The sequence below is a fragment of the Podarcis muralis genome, chromosome 6 (genome assembly GCF_964188315.1).
Source record: "Podarcis muralis chromosome 6, rPodMur119.hap1.1, whole genome shotgun sequence".
Classification (NCBI taxonomy): Eukaryota; Metazoa; Chordata; class Lepidosauria; order Squamata; family Lacertidae; genus Podarcis; species Podarcis muralis.
Window position 1 is genome coordinate 63,370,271 of NC_135660.1, and position 19,211 is coordinate 63,389,481.

The following is a 19,211-nucleotide window of genomic DNA, read 5'->3' on the forward strand; positions in this document are numbered from 1 at the left end:
TATTTCATTTATTTATTGAATTTATATTCCGCCCCATACCTGGAGGTCTTAAGAGGACTGAGGTGGCTTGCCCTAAGGTCACCTACTGAGATAAGGGCAGAAGCGAGACTTAAACCGCAGGAAGCCTAGCTTCTCTTGGCTAAGCACACGAAGGAATATTTCGGTAATCCAGGAACAACCTCAACACATGATTTCTGGCATGAGTTTCTCCCTCCACCAAAATATTATTTGAGGGGACGCTCGGGAAGAGCTGTATTTTTCGCGCGACTCTCGGTAGAGCAGGGGCAGAGGGGGCTTCGCGCCGCGACCTGACGGAGCCTTCGCGGCTGCCACCTTCCCCGCGGAGGTCGCAGCAGTTCACGCCGGGCCATGTAAACATCCCCCTCGGCGGGGAAGCAGGCCGCCCGGCCGGCGCAGAGCAGGCAGGCAAGCCGGCGGGGGGCGGCGTCACGGCCGGCATGCCGCGCACGCGCACCGAAGTTGCCGGCTCCTCGCCGGACAGAGCCGGCGAGCAGTTTGTGGCGAAGCCGGAGCCGGAGGAGCGGTCCTCATGGTGCAGCGTCAGGGCGGCGAGGAGGATGCCGCCGGAGGAGAAGGAGGGCGGTGGGAGGCAGAAGATCCCCCTCCTCCCGGGGGCCACGACAGGAACGGCGAGGATGGCGGGCTCTGCCAGGTGCACGACCTGGAAGCGGCAGCGGGCGCTGCCAGCCTCGGTGACGGCGGCTGCTTCCGAGGAAGTTTCCCTTGGAGACGCGGGACGCCCGGTGGGTGAGGGCAGGCGGGAGGGCACGCGGGGCGGGGAGAGAGGAGGGTGGCGAGCCGGCAGCAAGCAGGGCGAGGAGGCGCAACGCCGCGCGCCTTGCGCGCCTCTTCTCGGCCTCGGGCGGAGGCTCCGACCGGCGGGCGTCTGAGTGCCCTGGTGCGCCCTAGGGTGAGCCGGCGCTCCCTCGCCGCTTGGCCTCGTGGCAAGGCCGGCTGCATCTTGCCTCTCTCCACGCGAGGTGCCCGCGAGCTGCTCCTTTTAGGCTCTGCCCAAATCCTTGCCAACCTTGAATACATCCGCTTAAGGTAGTCACAGCAGCAGCAACAACAACAATTCTTGTTCTCTCTCGGCCCTCCTTGGTTCTTTGATTTGTGGTTCTGTTTATATACAGTGCCATGCACGTGCGGCTCTCTTTCAAAAAAAAAGTGCATTTTTAGGGATTCCGTTTCACTTTTGTTTTAAAACTTTTAAGAGTTAGGGCGCATGGGCTTAACCTAGAATTTCCCAGCGCCCTGTCAAGGCAGGTTAGTGCCTTTACCGAACACATAAGTTGAAAAGGTAATGAGAAACCTTTGCCATCGCTGGTCTCTAACACCTTTGCCCTCCTAAGATCACTTAGCACAGCTTATCTATTCCTTAATAAGCTTTATTTTTCTTCTAATTTTTAAAATCCTGTGCTTATGTGTAAAAATCGATGTGTATGATATCGAGTAAGGAATTGGTGAATTGCATTTTAATTATTATAGAGTACTAGGGGCTGTGTCTCTGCTTTCTCTGGTGGCAACTAATTTGATTTTGTGTTTTAATGTATTATATATTTGGTGTTAGCTGCCCTGAGCCCAGTTCTGGCCGGGGAGGGAGGGGTATAATTATTATTATTATTATTATTATTATTATTATTATTATTATTATTCCCCCACACTTTAAGAGAGAACTTCCCCTTCCCCGTGCAAGGACAAACATGCTTTTCACCTTCCCAACCCCATTTCTCCCTTCTCGCTGTACTTAGACTTCTCCTTCTTCCATTCCTCAGCTGCCTCATGTGAGAGAGATAAAGGATGCGGAACCCTCACATATTCCATTGTATGAAGGTACTTAATTCAAACCTCTGCTGTTGTTTAAAACCACAATTTCGCTCTTCCTTCCATCCCTGCTTTACTCTGACTTCTGCCACGATTTGAAATCACCAATTCCCCCCTCTCAGTATTCCTCTCTTCTCTCTCTCATGCCATGGCCACTGCTGTTGTGCAACCTGCCTTGTTTTTAGCTCCCCTACTGCATCCTTACTTCATGTAAATCCAGGGTTGGTTGTGATGGGGTACAACAAATCCACCAAAGTAGGGTGCATGTGTAGATAGCCTGGCGTTTTTATGTATATAGGAAGGTGTGTAGCTTGTGTATGAAAACATAAGGGTGGTTATATTTTGTAAAGGGGTAACTAAACTGTTGGTGGTCCTATACTATGCGTCTTTCTCTCTTGACCTGAAGTACTGTAGTATGAAATATATTCTGCAACAAAGGAAATTTTGTTCTACAGCATAATTTGTACTTGCACACTCTCTTGCTAACGTACACAATAATTACATCAACATATGTAACTATCATGTTTAATCAGGCTGGCAATGGAAAAGCCATCTAATATTGTTTATTTTAATCATACATTGAAAAGCTATGTTAATATTTAATTATCTAATCATCTACCCCTTGGAGCCATAAGGGAGGCACTCAGAACATAACCATTTTTGTTTTAAAGAGTGGTGATTTGTCAACCTAGCATTTTGTGAGCTGCTAGTAACACTGCTTTCAGCAAGAGCAGTCATAGTGTGTAGGATTAAGCTTGCGGAGAAATCTGCTGTGTAGAAGTTTTATTCCAAGTTTATATGAGTTGGCGAGACGTTACAAAGCAAAGGATTGTCCAGAGACCTAGATAACACATGAACTATTTTGTTTTCCCCTGCTGCCGCCACAACCACTTTTCCAAATCAAGAGAGTCTTTAATATTATTTTGCATTTCTAGTGGTAAGTTCCTGTGACAGTCAGAGACACTGGTCTTGCACACAGTGTATTGAAGCGTCTGTCGATAATGTAAAGGATTAGACAAATTCAGGGAGGTAAAGGCTATCAGTGGCTATAAGTCAGGATGGCTATACAGTACTCTTTTCCCATAGTTGGAGGCAATATTTTTGAATACCAGTTGCTGGAAACTGCAGGAGAGGAGAGTGCTGTTGTGTTTAGGTCCCACTTACAGGTTTCCCATAGGCATCAGGTTGGCCACTGTGACAACAGGATGCTGGACTAAATGGGACACTGGCCTGATCCAGCATGGGCGCTGCTACATTCTGGAAGCCATTGAGTAGGTTGTAGGATTGTTCCATTTTGGGGACCTACATATTTTGGATGTTGTCTGGATTGTGCCACTTCAAACTTAAGGTGGATGAGGATTCGTGTGGCTGAATGCTCCTCCATATAGAATACCTGTTTATTGTAATTTCGGGACGCGGGTGGCGCTGTGGGTAAAAGCCTCAGCGCCTAGGGCTTGCTGATCGAAAGGTCGGCGGTTCGAATCCCCGCGGCGGGGTGCGCTCCCGCTGCTCGGTCCCAGCGCCTGCCAACCTAGCAGTTCGAAAGCACCCCCGGGTGCAAGTAGATAAATAGGGACTGCTTACTGGCGGGAAGGTAAACGGCGTTTCCGTGTGCTGTGCTGGCTCGCCAGATGCAGCTTTGTCACGCTGGCCACGTGACCTGGAAGTGTCTGCGGACAGCGCTGGCCCCCGGCCTCTTAAGTGAGATGGGCGCACAACCCTAGAGTCTGTCAAGACTGGCCCGTACGGGCAGGGGTACCTTTACCTTTACCTTTTTATTGTAATTTCAGTTCTCCATTTTGATCCTTCTCTTGAGAGCGGAGCTAGCCATAAAACAACATTAGGCAAATCGAATACTGAAAGAATAACACTGTTTCTTAAAACTTTATATACCCAGCAGAGAAATTGTGGGTGTCACTGTTTGCTGTGCTTTGGCACTGAACACCTTTTTGTCGCTGTTTTCTCAGTGCTGAATGGAAACCTACTGTGCTTTGAGAACATAGGGACATGGGAAGCTGCTTTATACAAAGTCAGACCATTGATCCATCTAGCTCAGTATTGTTGACACTGACTGGCAGCAGTTCCCCGGGGTTTCAGCAGGCATATTTCCCAGATCTACCTGGAGGCCTTTGCATGCAAGATAAGTTCTCTGCCACTGAGTTGGAGACATTCCCCAAGAGAGCCATTGTGTGACGAAGGATAGCGCTTGAAGAAGAGAGGAATGTTATCTTATTCCGTTCTTGAAGTTTACATTGAAAGGACAGATGCTCTAAAGCCTATAATATTTTTCTTTCTTTTTAATTGCAGTAAGAAGGTCATTCGTTTCTACAGTGTTTGCTTTGCTAGTCTGGAATACCAGCCCAGCTTTTTTTTTTTTAAAGAGAAAGAAAGTACAATCGACTATGATACCTTCCCTTTATAATATGAAAGTTTGTTTTGTTAATAATGCAGAGGTTCGCTTTTCCAGCATCCCTAAACATCCTTTTATACAGCAACAACTTCAGAGAATTAGTGTCATATACGAAGTCTGTGCAGAAGTCTGGCACTTTTATCTTTTAGGTAATCAAAGTAGACTGCTACACCAAAACTTGATATTTTGTTCTTATTCTTCATTCTGTAGATCAGCATGGCTTTTTTTCCTTCTTCAGCTTCAGTCCATTCTGAGTCTCCTTATTTTAATCCAATATTTCAGAGAAAAATTTCCATTAATGTGGGTCTGTATTGGACAAGAAGAGCAAATTGGGGCAATAATGTAATTAAGGGATCAAATCTATATTGGTCTGTATTGGCTAATGTTGTGAAGCTCTGCCAACAGCTACACTGTAGGTTCAGAGAGAGAATGGCACGTTTGTTCTTCTAATAACACTTTAGATTAAAACCCATTATGATTAAACAGAGGTGTGTGTGCTTTACCTCAAGCAGTAATATGCCTTGAGATTTAGCATCCTTTGAAATCTATTCTTTTCTGTTCCAATATGTCACAGAGGCCCCTGCTCTGGAGCTTTTCTGAAAGAGAGTGGGCAGCCCTGTTTAGTTCATTGTTTGCTTATATACCTGCCATAGATGATATTTTGAAACCAACCCCCCTCCCTAAATGTGTTCTTCAGATTTTGCCTCTTCCTGTACAGGTGTCTCTCCACTTGTACACAATCAGCACATGCGTTCCCACTGACATGGGCACCATTTGCAGTGCCGAAAGGGGGTTGGGTAGGGGCAGAACGGGGGAATCCTCACTTACACATATCCCAGTGATGCATGCGGTGGCCAGGAACAGAACCTTCACATAACTCGGGATTCTCCTGTAGTCTTATTAAACACACTTACATGGTAGTAAGGGCCATTCAGCTCAGTGGGATTTAAATCTGAATAGACATGCATAAGATTATGCACAAATTAGAGGCCCAGGTGTTCTTTGTTACTCACTACTGCCCAGGTGCTTCAAGTACTGGTCTGATAGAAAGCCAGTGAAATGCAGTGAAAGTTAAACCCATGTAGATATAACTTTCATTTCATTTATTGGTTGCCTTTCCACCACAACAGGATGTGGTCACATTAAATCGCCATATTAAGAACTTCTGGGGATTTTGAAGGCAAATGTGTTGTGAAGAACCTATATGTTGTGCCAAGTTTGCCCGTGGCAGTCTAGAATTTTGGAGCAGGCTGAAAACAAAGAGAAAGTTCTGAACCTGAGCTAGAACTGGCGTATAGGAATATATGGAGGTGAAGGAGGACATCTCCACAGATAAACAGGAAGAAAAAGGGCTAGAAAATGAAAGGGGTTTTCGAGATAGATTAGGAAAATAGGAAGAGAATCTGAGATAGGGAGATTGCGAGAGGAGATGGTGGATTTCGCAAGATGAGAATATGCAACGTCATAGGATGAACCCCAAGCTATCTGTATTGATTTCAGTTGATTTTTTAAAATAGCTTGGTTGGATCCTTTTTACATCCTGTTGCTACATGATCCAGTGTTGTAATATTGTGGCCAAGTCTCCAGAAAGCTTTAGCATCACTTCTGAGTAAACTGGAATTTTAAATATGCTTTAGTACAGCCTTCACCAACCTAGTGTCCTCCAGATGTTTTGGACTACAACTCCCATCAACACAGCTGACTGGGGCTGATGGGAGTTGTAGTCCAAGGCATCTTGAGGGGACCAGGTAGGTGAAGATTGCTTTAGTATGTAAGAATATAGGAAGAGTTATGCCATAACAGACCCATTGCGCATAAGGATGGAAGGATTGTTGGTTTCAGTTCTCTCAGTTCTCTACATTTCTATAGCAATTTGTGAAAATTCTTTTTTAAAATCCTCTTGAAAATTCTTCAGCATTTAGTGTGAATTTTTGCACATTTTTATGTGCAGTTTTGACTAGTGAGCACATTTTTGCAATCAATTTCTCCTTATGTTATGAATTTTTGCATGTTATTTTCACTAATATATTCATTTGTATGCACACTTTCCCCCCTAATATATGCATAAGCATTCTTTGGTTGGCAAATTCTGGATGAGTGTGAATTCTGGAGGATGCCAATGTTTCGATTCTTTCATTGTTTTAGGAAGTGCAAATTTGATACATTTTGCCTGTAGATGCAAATTGAACCAATTTCTCCCCTTTAGCTCCACGGAATGCCTCCAGAGAATTCCATAAGTAGATGCCTCTTTTAGGACAAAACGAGGAAAGTGTTGTGTTAAGTGGGAAACTTAACCAGATGACTTTTAGATTTGGATCGGCTAAGAGTAGAAGTGCTCAGGTTTAATTTCCAGGAATTCATGCAGGCAGGCTGGTAAAAGGACCCTGTCGACTTAACTGTGGTAAAATCCATGTCCAACTCCTCATACCAAATAATTCCCCCCCCCCCCAGTAACACCTTAGAGACCAACTAAGCTTGTTGTTGGTGTGAGCAGGCTTCCTCAAACTCGGCCCTCCAGATGTTTTTGGCCTACAATTCCCATGATCCCTAGCTAGCAGGACCAGTGGTCAGGGACGATGGGAATTGTAGTTTCAAAACATTTGGAGGGTCGAGTTTGAAGAAGCCTGGGTATGAGCTTTGAGTTGGTCTCTAAGGTGCTACTGCAAAAAATAAAATAAAAATTCTTTTGTTTTGACTACGGCAGACCAACACGGCTACCTACCTGTAACTACTCCTCAAAGCAAGTACATTCTCACATTAAGCCTAACCTCAGTGTGTCCAGCGCTTGGAGATTTCAGCCCTTTCAAAACAGAGACAGGCTGCTGCTCAGAAGTTGACATTACCAGTTGAAATCCTGGGACCAAGGCAGCCAAAGCATGTCTCTGCATATTCTGTCACCTTGGATTCACAGCAGCTGAATGTTAGAAAACATTGATTCTCAGCTTCCAGGTTGCTTATCAGCTTCCAGGTTGTGATTCCAAGTTGCTTAGCAACCGACAGAAATGCCCTGCCAAACCACTGCTTTCTTCTGAAGATAACTCTGTTGCCTCTCTAATCTTCTTAGATGGTATCCCTACACAGCTAACAGTTCCAGGATTCAAGGTTCTTTTTTATTTTTTTAAACAAAACATCATTATATTTGTTTTGGGTGTAAATAAGTTGTGGGAAAGAAACTCCGATGGCATTCTACCACCTCTACCCAGAATTATGTTCATATTATTGGGATACTAAAGTTAAGATATTTGCACAACAGGATAACTTCCTCTAAGTAGCCAGCTCATTGTAAAATAATAGGGTATCACACAATATATAATGAAACAAGTAGAAATAACCATATTTAGTGGGTGTAAGTTATATTGTTATTCATTACAGTTAGATAAGAAAACTAATATTTTACATTTGCTTTAAAAACTCAAGATTTTTCCTAATACAAATAAGATGTAAGGTTGATTTCTTAAGTATTACCCAACAATGCTTGGGAAAACACTGGGATAGATGCTTGAGCCTGCAGTAATTTTCATTCATTTAGCCTCGGGAACGTAGGTTAATATTTCTTGATGCCAAAATTTATCAGAATGGTTGGTTGGGCTATGTAATGAATGTGGCAAATGGACCTATTTTGCAAACATGGTGCATGGATTTATACACCCTACTCTGAGACTACTTAAAAAAAAAAGTTGAAAAAATGCAACATGCAGATAAACATAGAACTTTTTGAAAGAGTAAAATTACAGTCCATACCATCATGTCAAAAATTTCTGTTATCTTTTTTTAAAAAAACCAACTGTATACCTTCAATTGCACTAAATGTATTTCTTTTGTTTCTTTCCCTCCTCAAAGTAGACATATTTTTTTTTAAAGAACCGTTTCAAATTCAGTTGAAGAAATTACAGCTAAATTGTTAATTGCTAACTGGAAACTGTTTTGTTCCAGGAATAAAGGGGAAAAGGACCTGTCCAGGGCTTGGCCTGTTCTATACGCTGCTGTCTGCCTTTCTCTTCTCTGTGGCATCTTTATTCCTCAAGAAAATTGAAGGTGTTCATTCAGTGGAAGTCAGTGCCATTAGATGTGTTTTCCAAATGACATTTGTCCTTCCTGGTTTAATATACTACAGGTGAGTATTATGCCTACTTTGTATGAGGCAAAGCTAAGAAAAAAATGCACCTTGGATTATTTATTATTATTATTATTATTATTATTATTATTATTATTATTGCCATTTATTTATACAGTCAAATCACGGAAGTCGAACGTAATCTGTTCTGGAAGTCTGTTTGACTTCCGAAACGTTCAGAAACCAAAGCGCAGCTTCTGATTGGTTCCTGCAGCCAATCAGAAACCACAAAAGCCTCGTCAGACGTTCGGCTTCCAAAAGAACGTTTGAAAACTGGAACACTCCCGGTTTTCAATTGTTCAGGAGCCAGAACATTTGACTTTCAAGGTGTTCGGGAGCTGAGGTACAACTGTATACTGCTTTTTGCACCAAGTATACAGTAAGAATTCAACAAAATGCCATAAATCAGCAAGGGAAACAATATAAGGAGGGGCAGAGAAAAGCCTTCCCTGGGCGGAAGACTAATGAGCTCACCAACCTTTCCTTCCACACTCTGTGAGGCTAGAGGCCTGAAGAGATTATGAGAAATGCTTATGCCAACAAAAATAATTAAGGCTGCTCTCACCACCACCCATTCTAATTATTCAGGGATTCAAGGCAAGCAGGTAGGTCTTCAATTTGTGGGTTGCAATGCTGCTTCTGCCATTTTGGACTCCAGCTACAGCTGACCAAACCAAAAGAGCACTGAATGCAGTGTTTGGGCTAGAACACATCATGATGATGGGACACTCATTTTATCAATTTCAATGAGTGCTGCAAAGTGGCAGGAGAAAAGCAAGAGGAAGATATTTCTAGCCAAATGTAGCTTCCTGTAGCTATGCCCATAGTAAGGGAACTCTCTGGAATGGGGGCTCCATCCACGTTCCGATCTATTCCTGTGGCTTTCTAGACTTCTTGCACAATCGATGTTTGCTGGGGACCAGAATGCAGAAGTGTCTGTTGCAGTCATTAGAATGCAGAAGTATCTTCAGTTCTCCAGAACAGAAGCCACAGTGATTCCCTCAAATACCCTAAAATCTAGCCTACAACACACAAATGTAGAGCTCAGCACAGCAGTCTTCGCTTTTATAGTTCACCAGAAAACAAGCTAATAAGCAGATTTTAAGGGTGTGAGGGTGAACAATGAATACAGTGGTGCCCCGCAAGACGAACGCCTCGCAAGACGGAAAACCCGCTAGACGAAAGGGTTTTCCGTTTTGGAGGCGCTTCGCAAAACGAATTTCCCTATGGGGTTGCTTCGCAAGATGAAAAAATCCTTGCGAGTCCCCGCGGGTTTTTCCTGCTTTCCCCCCCTTTTCCTAAGGCGCTAAGCCGCTTATCAGCTGTTCCGCTGATAAGCCGCTTAACAGCTGATCGCTGAGAGCCACTAGACCGCTGTAGCGCTAATCCGCTAAGCTGTCAATGGGCTTGCTTCGCAAGACGAAAAAACCGCTAGACGAAGAGAATCTTTTCGTCTTGCGAGGCACCACTGTATAGTTGTCATCCACTGTAGAGTCACTGGAATATGTATTATTATGATATCTAGAAAAACAAACATGCCCAGGTGCTTCACTGAAATTGTGAGTCTTTAAATAAAAAAACCCACTGGTTTTCAATAGCTTATCAACCTTTTGGCTCAGAACAAGTGTAAAAATCACTGGTTTTCATATAGTTCTAATGCTAAGGTAGCACTATGTATATTGCTCTATGAATTGCCATTTTTAGGATTAATAATGTACCTTTTTTATAATAATATTTATTAAAGATTTCCAAAAAGTTTTAGCACTATTAGTATGTCAAAAGTGAATACTGTATGTGAAAGTTGGTCCCATGGTACAGGTTAGAAGTCAGAGGTGAGTCTTGTGTCTGGACTAGTTGAAGACCATGGAAACTGCCAAAAACATTCTAAAAAGGATAATAAAAAACAGGAATACTTAGAATACTGATAGTTGCTCCAAAAATGAAAAGCCCAACACGCTGCCCCATGCAACTACAAGCTTAAAATTCATAGTCTTCCTGCCACCCAATAAAATGACCCAAAGGAGCCTTTGATAACAACCTTCCCTGATGTCTGCTGGTGCCCTTTCACATGCTGGCTGGCTGGTCTCCATGTGTCCTGGAAATAACAAGTTGTTCCTCAAGTCACCCAGCTGCTGCATCTCAGGCTTCAAGCTACGAACTAAGAGCTGAAGGCCAAAGAGCCTTTATAACCATTTGATCAAAATGCATCAAAGTTGGGGACACTATTGGAACGTGAAAGAGTCCTAGTAGTGTCAGCTTTGGAAAAATCACAATGTTATTTAACATTCTGTGATCTGAAATTCACTGCAAAGCCCTGTTGATGCATGAATATGGAAACCTTAAGCCATGAGTTAAATTATACACACCTCTCTTTCTTTCATTTTAGAACAGGATTTCTGGGACCAGAAGGCAAACGACTCGTTCTTTTCTTTCGAGGATTGCTTGGCTCTGGTGCAATGATTCTTCTCTATTATGCTTTCCAAGTGATGCCTCTTGCTGACGCTACAGTCATTACTTTCAGCAGTCCCGTTTTTACGTCACTATTGGCCTGGATATTTCTCAAGGAGAAGTATAGTCCTTGGGATATTCTTTTCACTCTGTTTACAATCACCGGAGTGGTGCTTATTGCAAGACCACCTTTTTTATTTGGATCCAGAGTTGCTGGAATAGAAGAAGAGTACAGAGATCGCCTGAAAGGAACAATAGCAGCTGTTTCAAGTGCCGTAGCTGCCGCGTCAACTTTTGTTATACTAAGGAAGGTGGGGAAATCGGTGCATTATTTTTTGTCCATTTGGTATTATGCAGTAATTGGGTTAATAGTTTGCCTAATAGCACTTTTTGTAATGGGTGAGTGGAGTTTACCCAACTGTGGCATAGATAGATTTCTCTTGGTATTAATTGGAGTGCTGGGTCTAGGTGGCCAAATATTCCTTACAAAAGCACTACAGATAGAGAAAGCTGGTCCTGTTGCTATAATGAAAACAATGGACGTGGTGTTTGCTTTTATCTTCCAAATTCTTTTCCTCAATCATTTGCCTACGTGGTGGACAGTCGGAGGTGCCCTTTGCGTAGTAGCTAGCAGTTCCGGAACTGTCATTCGGAAGTGGCACCAAAACTCGAAAAAAAGTACAGGAAATGAAATTTGACAGGTGGGGGTGTTATTTCACTGCTGAAAGAGAGCAAAGCACTTGAGTATTTATTTTAAATAATTCGCCACCACCTTTCCTTTTCGTGGAGATGGTGCTCCCATGTGCCAGCTATGGCACCAGCCCCTTCTCTCTGGCAAAGAGCGAGACTTCCGCCTGCACAGGTAGGGCTGAAGTGTGTGCCCAGTTCATGTTTCAATCTGGTAATGTTTCTGTTTTGTTTTGTTATTTCTACTAGTTGTTGCTTTGGCATAGTTATTTTTCTATATTTTGGTGAAGCAGATCTTAAAAATGTATTTATAGCAATATATATCTTTTATATTATTACATTGTGCCTGAGTAGATGGAGCAAAGGCCATATTGGCTGCTACTATTCAGCTGCTACGATTCAAGGAAAAGAAAAGACAATGGCCAAGACAATGGCACCCATGCTCAGTACTATGCAAAATGTTTTGAATGTCTGTCTGTTTAACTATGCAATTAAAGTAGCACCTACTTGTCAGTTTTGCCAGAATTTTGGATTTAAGGATGGTGGACTGTTTAAGCCCCTATGTACTAAGAGTGGGATGCACCAGAAGCTACTGCATTCCAGAGACCCACAATAAGCTGGTACGCTGATGATGCATCAACACTGCCCCATGCCATTGCAAATTATGCCAGTATACAATCTCAGGATTGATGTGTCTATCAACTTAAATCCAAGCATTTTGGCATAAGTGGTTTTTGCCTAACATAATAATTCTGGAACAGTGTTTGCCTTTGTCCACATACTGTAGCAACACAAAACAACAAGCGGCTTGATCTATTGCCCTGGATTTGTGGGCTTGTCATAGACATCCCATTCACTATAGTGGAGAAGTCAGGCGCAGCAGGTCTTTGCATAGAGATGTTTCTTGGTACAGTCATACCTTGGTGGACGAACGTCTTGCGACTCGAACGTTTTGGTTCCTGAACGCCACAAACCCGGAAGTGAGTGTTCCAGTTTGTGAACGTCCTTTGGAACCCAAACGTCTGACGTGGCTTCCGCCGCTTCCAATTGGCTGCAGGAAGTTTCTGCAGCCAATTGGAAGCCACGCCTTGGTTTCTGAACATTTGGGAAGTCGAATGGACTTCCAGAACGGATTCCGTTCGACTTCCGAGGTAACACTATATTGGTGCAAAAACAGAAAGCCAAGCCTTGCTCAGACATGAAATGACATTGTATTGTAGTTGTTGCGATGGACATGTACAACATAACATGAAAATGTCTGAAATGTATGTATAATCATAAAATGTTCACATGAACTAGAATCTGGATGAATCAGGGTTTTACAACCAACAAGACTTGTTCTGCAGGTGTTGCCCGCACTCACATTTGACTGTGTTAGAGTTGCATTTATGAGAGCAGCATGTCTGTGTGTAATATGGTCAGCTAAACCACAGAGATGGTATCAGTGGGATCAGCGTTTTGTATCTTTCTTTCTCCTCACTGCTTGTTCATTGCTAACATTTCCTGTTTGGTGTAACCCAAGCCAAGTTCCCATCCATAGTTAGATTGGTGTCTTCATCACCAGATATAAAAATAGAACAATGTTCAGGAGATTCCAAATCTCATCCCTCAGAGCCGGTTTTTCTTTAAAACACAAATGGTGTTGTTTTCATGTAGTTTACCCCTAAACCTGGATGCTACCCCATTTCTATTTTCATTTAGAGTTCTGGTATAGAAAAGTCAAGGTGGAAACATCAGTAAAACCAAGTACAATATGCAACAGATTAGTCTAGCATTTTCCTCTATGCGCCTTATTTTCAGCTAGCTAATGTGAAAAGCATATCATGAAGCATTCATTGAAACACAAATCCAGTCACCCCAGAACTTCCTGGTGTCAATGTACTTTAGTAAGTGGAATGTATTTTAGTAAGAGCACCAGACGTCACTTTGATTGCACACATAATTGTGATAAATAAAATTCCTAATGCATATTCAGTATTCAGAATAAAAACACGTCATACATGTCAGTACTCTCTGAATATACAGTCATACCTTGGTTTTGGAACAGCTTAGTTCCCGAACGTTTTGGCTCCCAAACACTGCAAACCCAGCAGTGACTGTTCTGGTTTGCGAACTATTTTTGGAAGTCAAACATCCGACGGGGCTTCCGATTGGCTGCTGGAGTTTCCTGCAGCCAATCAGAAGCCGTGCTTTGGTTTCCGAACGTTTGGTAGTTGAACAGACTTCTGAAATGGATTCTGTTCGACTTCCAAGGTACGACTGTATAGTAAGAATATTGCACAAAGTTGTTGTTAGTCTATAAAAAAACAGCTTAGTCACTTGCACTGCACAGCTTCCTCACTTGCAACTGTGGGGAAGTCTGACCAACGAGCCTGGAAATATTTCCAATACGAGAAACCGCTTCTTTCCAAAGAGACAGTCACTGTGAGCCTAGCTAGGTTTTAAAATGATACGACTTCTTTCCTCCGACAAGGAGCTGTTCTTGTTTATTTTCCTAGAGCTCTTTCTCCTTCTTGAGGGGGTAGAAAAAGAGAAGGGAAAGGTCTCTCCAGCCTTCATTGCCTGTTGTGGGTGGAGGATACTTTGGAATGCTAAATAAATACTCAGCTTCTCTCATGAGCAGCTGTCCTATGTAGCCAGACTTCTAAAACAAGTTTTGCTCCAAAAACTCAGGTGTCTCCTTTGATGCAGCGTGGTGGGCTGTGCTCGGAGCATGGAAAAGGCATGTGCTTAGAAAAATCCTCACATGAATCTAAGCAAGTTCTCAAAATCCCTTTCCCCCCATCCCAACTGCCTTTTTGAGCCGTGACCTCCTAAGTAGTGTTAAATGCTTCCCAGTTTCCTGAACAGGAAGAAGTGTAGGGCTAGCATTGCAGATGGAAGTCCCACACAGTTCAAGGAGGCTTACTCTGGTAAGCAAAGTGCTACATCTCTCAGAGCAAGCCAAAGTGGGACCAGGAAGGAGCAAGTTCACTGCCATATCTGAATACCTGCTTCTCAATCCAGCCAGGGCAGAAGGTCAAGGGTATTTTACCCACCAACTCAACCACCCCATTTTTTCATTTTTATTTTTTTGCTGCAGCTGATCTTCTTGAGGATTGGGGTCCTTGAGGCATAGGGAGCCAGGAAACTGCCTTGACATCAGTTCAGACATGTTATCCATCTAGTTACCAATGCTGTTTTCTGTCTTGGTTAACTGTGTGTGCTTATACATATCCACATGGAAACAAGCCTTACTGGATTTACTTCCAAGTAAGTGTGCATAGGATTGCAGCCTTAATATTACCTGGAGATGGAGGGAAGAGACACGGGCACATGGCAGCCTCATATTCCTCATAGCATGAATATGCTATTCCTGTTCCAGGTAATCAGGAAATCCATTGGACAGGATAGACATGATTTATTTTCATGTAAAAAAGAAGAGAAAATGTCCACGTTGTCCTCTTTAAGCAATACGGGTAACTTGAATCCATCTCACTGTTTTTGTTTAATCCCAGTTATGGCTGAAATTGATTCAGTTTAAGCCCCCCCCCCCCCCAAAAAAAAAAAAAAGTTCTGTAAACCAGTTCAGCACACCTCTGGAATTGTTTCAGTTCATGGGATATACATAAAATTCGTTTATTGTACCTTAAGTATCAGCCATTATCTGTAAGTATTATGAAGTGGCATTTCCCTAAAGTATGCCTACAGTAGAAATAGAACACGTGATACAAGAGTGTAATGTTTAATTTGCACGCTTAGAGTACTAGACTTTTATACTACAGTATTGAACATCCTAATCTTTTAAGAGGACAAATCTCAGGACAAGCCCAAGATGTGCAAAAATCTTCCCAATACAGATTTCACATGCTCATGATTCCTTTTGGCCTGAAAGTGTTGACCTGTGAGTGTTAGCACACTAAAAATGAATGGATGGATCCCTTATCTCGAACCTCTATGCTTAATTTAGAAACCTGTTCAGGTTTAACAGATCCCTTCAGGTAAGGTTTGGGTTCTCTTCTGTTCTGTTTCAAAGGGTTGGTCTGGTTTTTGGTTCATATTTGTTTTGATTTCATGAACCCAGCATTTCATCCTATTTATGTGATTTGAAAGTGTCCTTGCTAACTGAATAACCCAATAATATGCATGCTTATTTAGAAGCAAGACCCACTATATTTAGTGGGACTTAATTGCCAAGTAAGTGCACATAGGCACTTTTACTCGAAAATAAGTACTATGTACAGTCAAACCTCAGTTCCCAAACGGCTCCATTTTTTAACGATTCGGCTCCCGAACACCAAAATGTTCCAGTTTTCGAACATTTTTTGGAAGCCGAACGTCTGATGCAGCTTCCGCTGAGTGCAGGAAGCTCTTGCGACCAATTGGAAGCCGCGATTCGGTTGTCGAAAGTTTTGGGAGCCGAACGGGCTTCTGGAACAGATTACGTTCAACAACCGAGGTTTGACTGTATTCAGACAAATGGCACTTTTAAGCTGATTTATTTAGAATCAGGGTGCTACTGTAATGCAGATTTATCTGTGGCACTGCATTATTAGATACCCTTTGGCTTTTAATTATATTTTCATGATTCTCATAAAAGTAAGTCATAAAAGGGAACCAAATAACCCACAGGAAGAATAGTACAGTGAGACTTCAACATATGCAGGGATTACGTTTCACAATTGCGCCCAAAGCCAAAATAGTGTATAGTCAAAACACACTGGGTTCAATGGCACAGCTTTGGCCTCTCCTACATTGAACATGTCCTCTTACAAACAGGTCCATATTCACAGGATGCCATCTCTGGGCATTCACATTCCTTTCTGTTCTGAACAGAGGAGAGGTGCAAAGAGCTCTCTGAGTGAACACCACAGTGGCTGACCTAGGTGCTTCCTTTCCATCAATGGGCATGACCACACCATTCTGTGGTCTTGTCTCATTTCCTGCCCTTTTTGATGTGGAAGGCATTTTGTGTTACGTCACATCCCCATGGCAGCCATTTTGTGGCTGGTGCCCCCATAGTACTTGCTCTAAATTCCAAAGGTGTCCACTGGCCCCCAAAGGTTGGTGACCCCCTTGCACAAAGCTATGAATGGATACCAGTTCTCAGTTAAATTGTCAGAATGCGTTTGTCCCACGGAGGTGTGCATTTCTTTAGTGAACTGGTCTGTTGAGGCTGCAGTATTGTACACACTTGCCAGGGAGTAATGAATAGGATTCCTCTGTAAAGCTCCCTTCCCATTGGTTGAATGGCATATGGTTATTATTCCATTGCAAACCAATATTTCTCTAGGGTGAGTGGGGAACCTGTGACTCTCTAGATGTTGGTGGACTGCAACTCCCATCATTCCTGGCCATTGGTTGTGCTCGTTGGGTCTAATGGGAGGTGAAGTCCAGTAACATCTGGGGGGTGAGTGGGGACAAGTTCCCCAGTGTTGCTGTGGGAAATTAAATCTAGCTAATCCTAAATTACCTAATCCAGGCATAGGCAACCTTCGGCCCTCCAGATATTTTGGCCTACAACTCCCATGATCCCTAGCTAACAGGACCAGTGGTCAGGGATGATGGGAATTGTAGTCTAAAACATCTGGAGGGCCAGGGGTTGCCTATGTCTGACCTAATTCAAAACTGGCATTACTTAGAAAAGATCTATTTAGGATGGTGCTAAGCTCCTGAGAAATTAGTTTTTAAATTATGTTTTATTTTTCTTTCTTTTTTCAAACCACCCTGGGATTAATTGAGGGGTGGCATTAAAATACTTCAAATAAAAAATAGTTCAGGGTAGCTTTCAACTGCCTGATATGCACACTCCATATGTAGCACTGTGCTAGTCTTGTAGAAGTCTCTTCAGCCTTTTTAAGTGATAATAATTTTTAATCCTATGTAGCTTTCATTCATGCATACAAATGCCAATGGATTATCTTTAACCTATGATACTTTGCAAAGGGGGAAGTAGATTTGAATTGTACTATTCCTGTGTCTCCTTCCAGTTTTCCTCAGCAATTACCAAGGTGTTATGAGTTAGTCACAGTATAGTGACCTGTGGTGGCTTGTCCAAAGAGAACTTATCAGAATGAGCAGCACAGTAGATTGTTTATGGTCTGTTCAACATAAGATAGACCTAATAATACAAATATACACAGAAAAGATGGCGTATCTTTTTTGTCTTTTGGAGGTTCTGCTTGATGTACCCTAATACCAATATGTTGCTATATTGCCAGTAGACAGTCGTCATGATAAAGCAGCAACTCTTGAATCCGGTTCTTTGAAAAGTGTCTCTGACGTTAAGGAACCACCAGTGTAAAAATGCTTTTGAATACCGTATATGCGATCTCTATTTTTGCAAAATATCAGGGAGCTAAGCTGGATGGCCCTTGCACTACTTTCATTGACTTTATTGCACCTTGTTAAGCTGTTTTTGTAGCTGCTGCTGTTTTGTAGTAGATGCTTATTTTTTTATAGGCAACTTTTTAATTTCCTGGATTTTGAAATGTAAAGTATATTTTAATAAGTTTATATGATTTCATAAATTCTAATAAATACAATGAAAAATACACGCTTGGTTTCATTGATATCAGAAGAGTCTCGCAGCTATTCAAGCTGACATGAAGGAATAAACAATAAGCTGTGGTTTCATGAAAAGGCCCTTCCTGAATCTATCCAAAGATGTATCTAAATCCAGCATCCAGTTTTCACATTTTACAACTAGATGCTTATCCTCCAATAATTTTTCTAAACCTCTTTAAAGTCATTCAAGTTGGGGGCCATTACCACATCTTGTGAAGCACTTCTTTTTGTCTGCCCTGAATCTTCCAACATGCAGCTTCACTGAATATTCCTGGGTTCTGTTCTTCTGAGAGAACAACATCTCCCTATCTACATCCCCCACACCATGCAAAATGCTATACATCTCTATTAATAGTAATAATTACAGTGGTGCCTCGCAAGACGAAATTAATTCGTTCCGCGAGTTTTGTTGTCTTGCGATTTTTTTCATCTTGTGAAGCACGGTGTTGGGAAAGTTTTTGGAAAAGCTTCAAAAATCACCAAAGTCTTAAAAAACCTCAAAAAAGGCTACCACACCGTGTTCTATGAGTTGCTCCTCGAAGTCAAGTCGCAACTGTATTAACGGTGTTAAGAAAAAGGAAACAAACTTGCAAGACGTTTCCGTCTTGCGAAGCAAGCCCATAGGGAAAATTGTCTTGCGAAGCAGCTCAAAAAACAAAAAACCCTTTCGTCTAGCGAGTTTTTTTGTCTTGCGAGGCATTCGTCTTGCGAGGTACCACTGTAATTAATTAAATTTGTATACCATGTCCCCCCCACAGCTTTCCCCCAACTAAAAGCCCTACATTTTGTAACTTTCCCTCATGGGGGAGTTGGTCCAGCCCTGTTATCATTTTAGTCCCCCCCCTTTTGGAACCTTTTCAATATTATTTTTTAGATGTGGCAAACAGAACTATGCGCTGTGAATACAGCCCCATCATAGGCCTGCATGACAGCATTATGATATTAGCAGTTTCATGTTCAATCTTTTTTCCTAATATGGAATTTGCTTTTTTAAAATGGTTGCCACACACTGGGCTGACATTTTCACTGAGCTATCCACCATTGCCCAAAAATCATAGATCATATATTAAGATCATATATAACAACAGAAAACAACAAATACCTTAAACCTACCCTCCAACAAGGACTGGAACCCACACAAGGCTGTTCAGAGGCTTAAAC

The 19,211-nt window shown here is 42.4% G+C and overlaps 1 protein-coding gene across 2 annotated transcripts; it reads left to right on the plus strand.

Annotated features, from left to right (window-relative positions):
- The first annotated feature begins 287 nt into the window (after positions 1 to 287).
- SLC35G1 (solute carrier family 35 member G1) lies at positions 288 to 18,037 on the plus strand. 2 transcript variants are annotated; one of them, XM_028729764.2, is made up of 4 exons: positions 288 to 764; positions 1,797 to 1,854; positions 8,189 to 8,369; positions 10,756 to 18,037. In XM_028729764.2, exons 1-4 carry the CDS (start codon positions 459 to 461, stop codon positions 11,513 to 11,515), a joined length of 1,305 nt encoding a protein of 434 aa, XP_028585597.2. In that variant the 5' UTR covers positions 288 to 458; the 3' UTR covers positions 11,516 to 18,037. The 2 variants fall into 2 exon arrangements, with proteins under 2 accessions (XP_028585597.2, XP_077786581.1); XM_077930455.1 differs by lacking the exon at positions 1,797 to 1,854 and having other exon boundaries at positions 470 to 764.
- Positions 18,038 to 19,211: the final 1,174 nt, after the last annotated feature.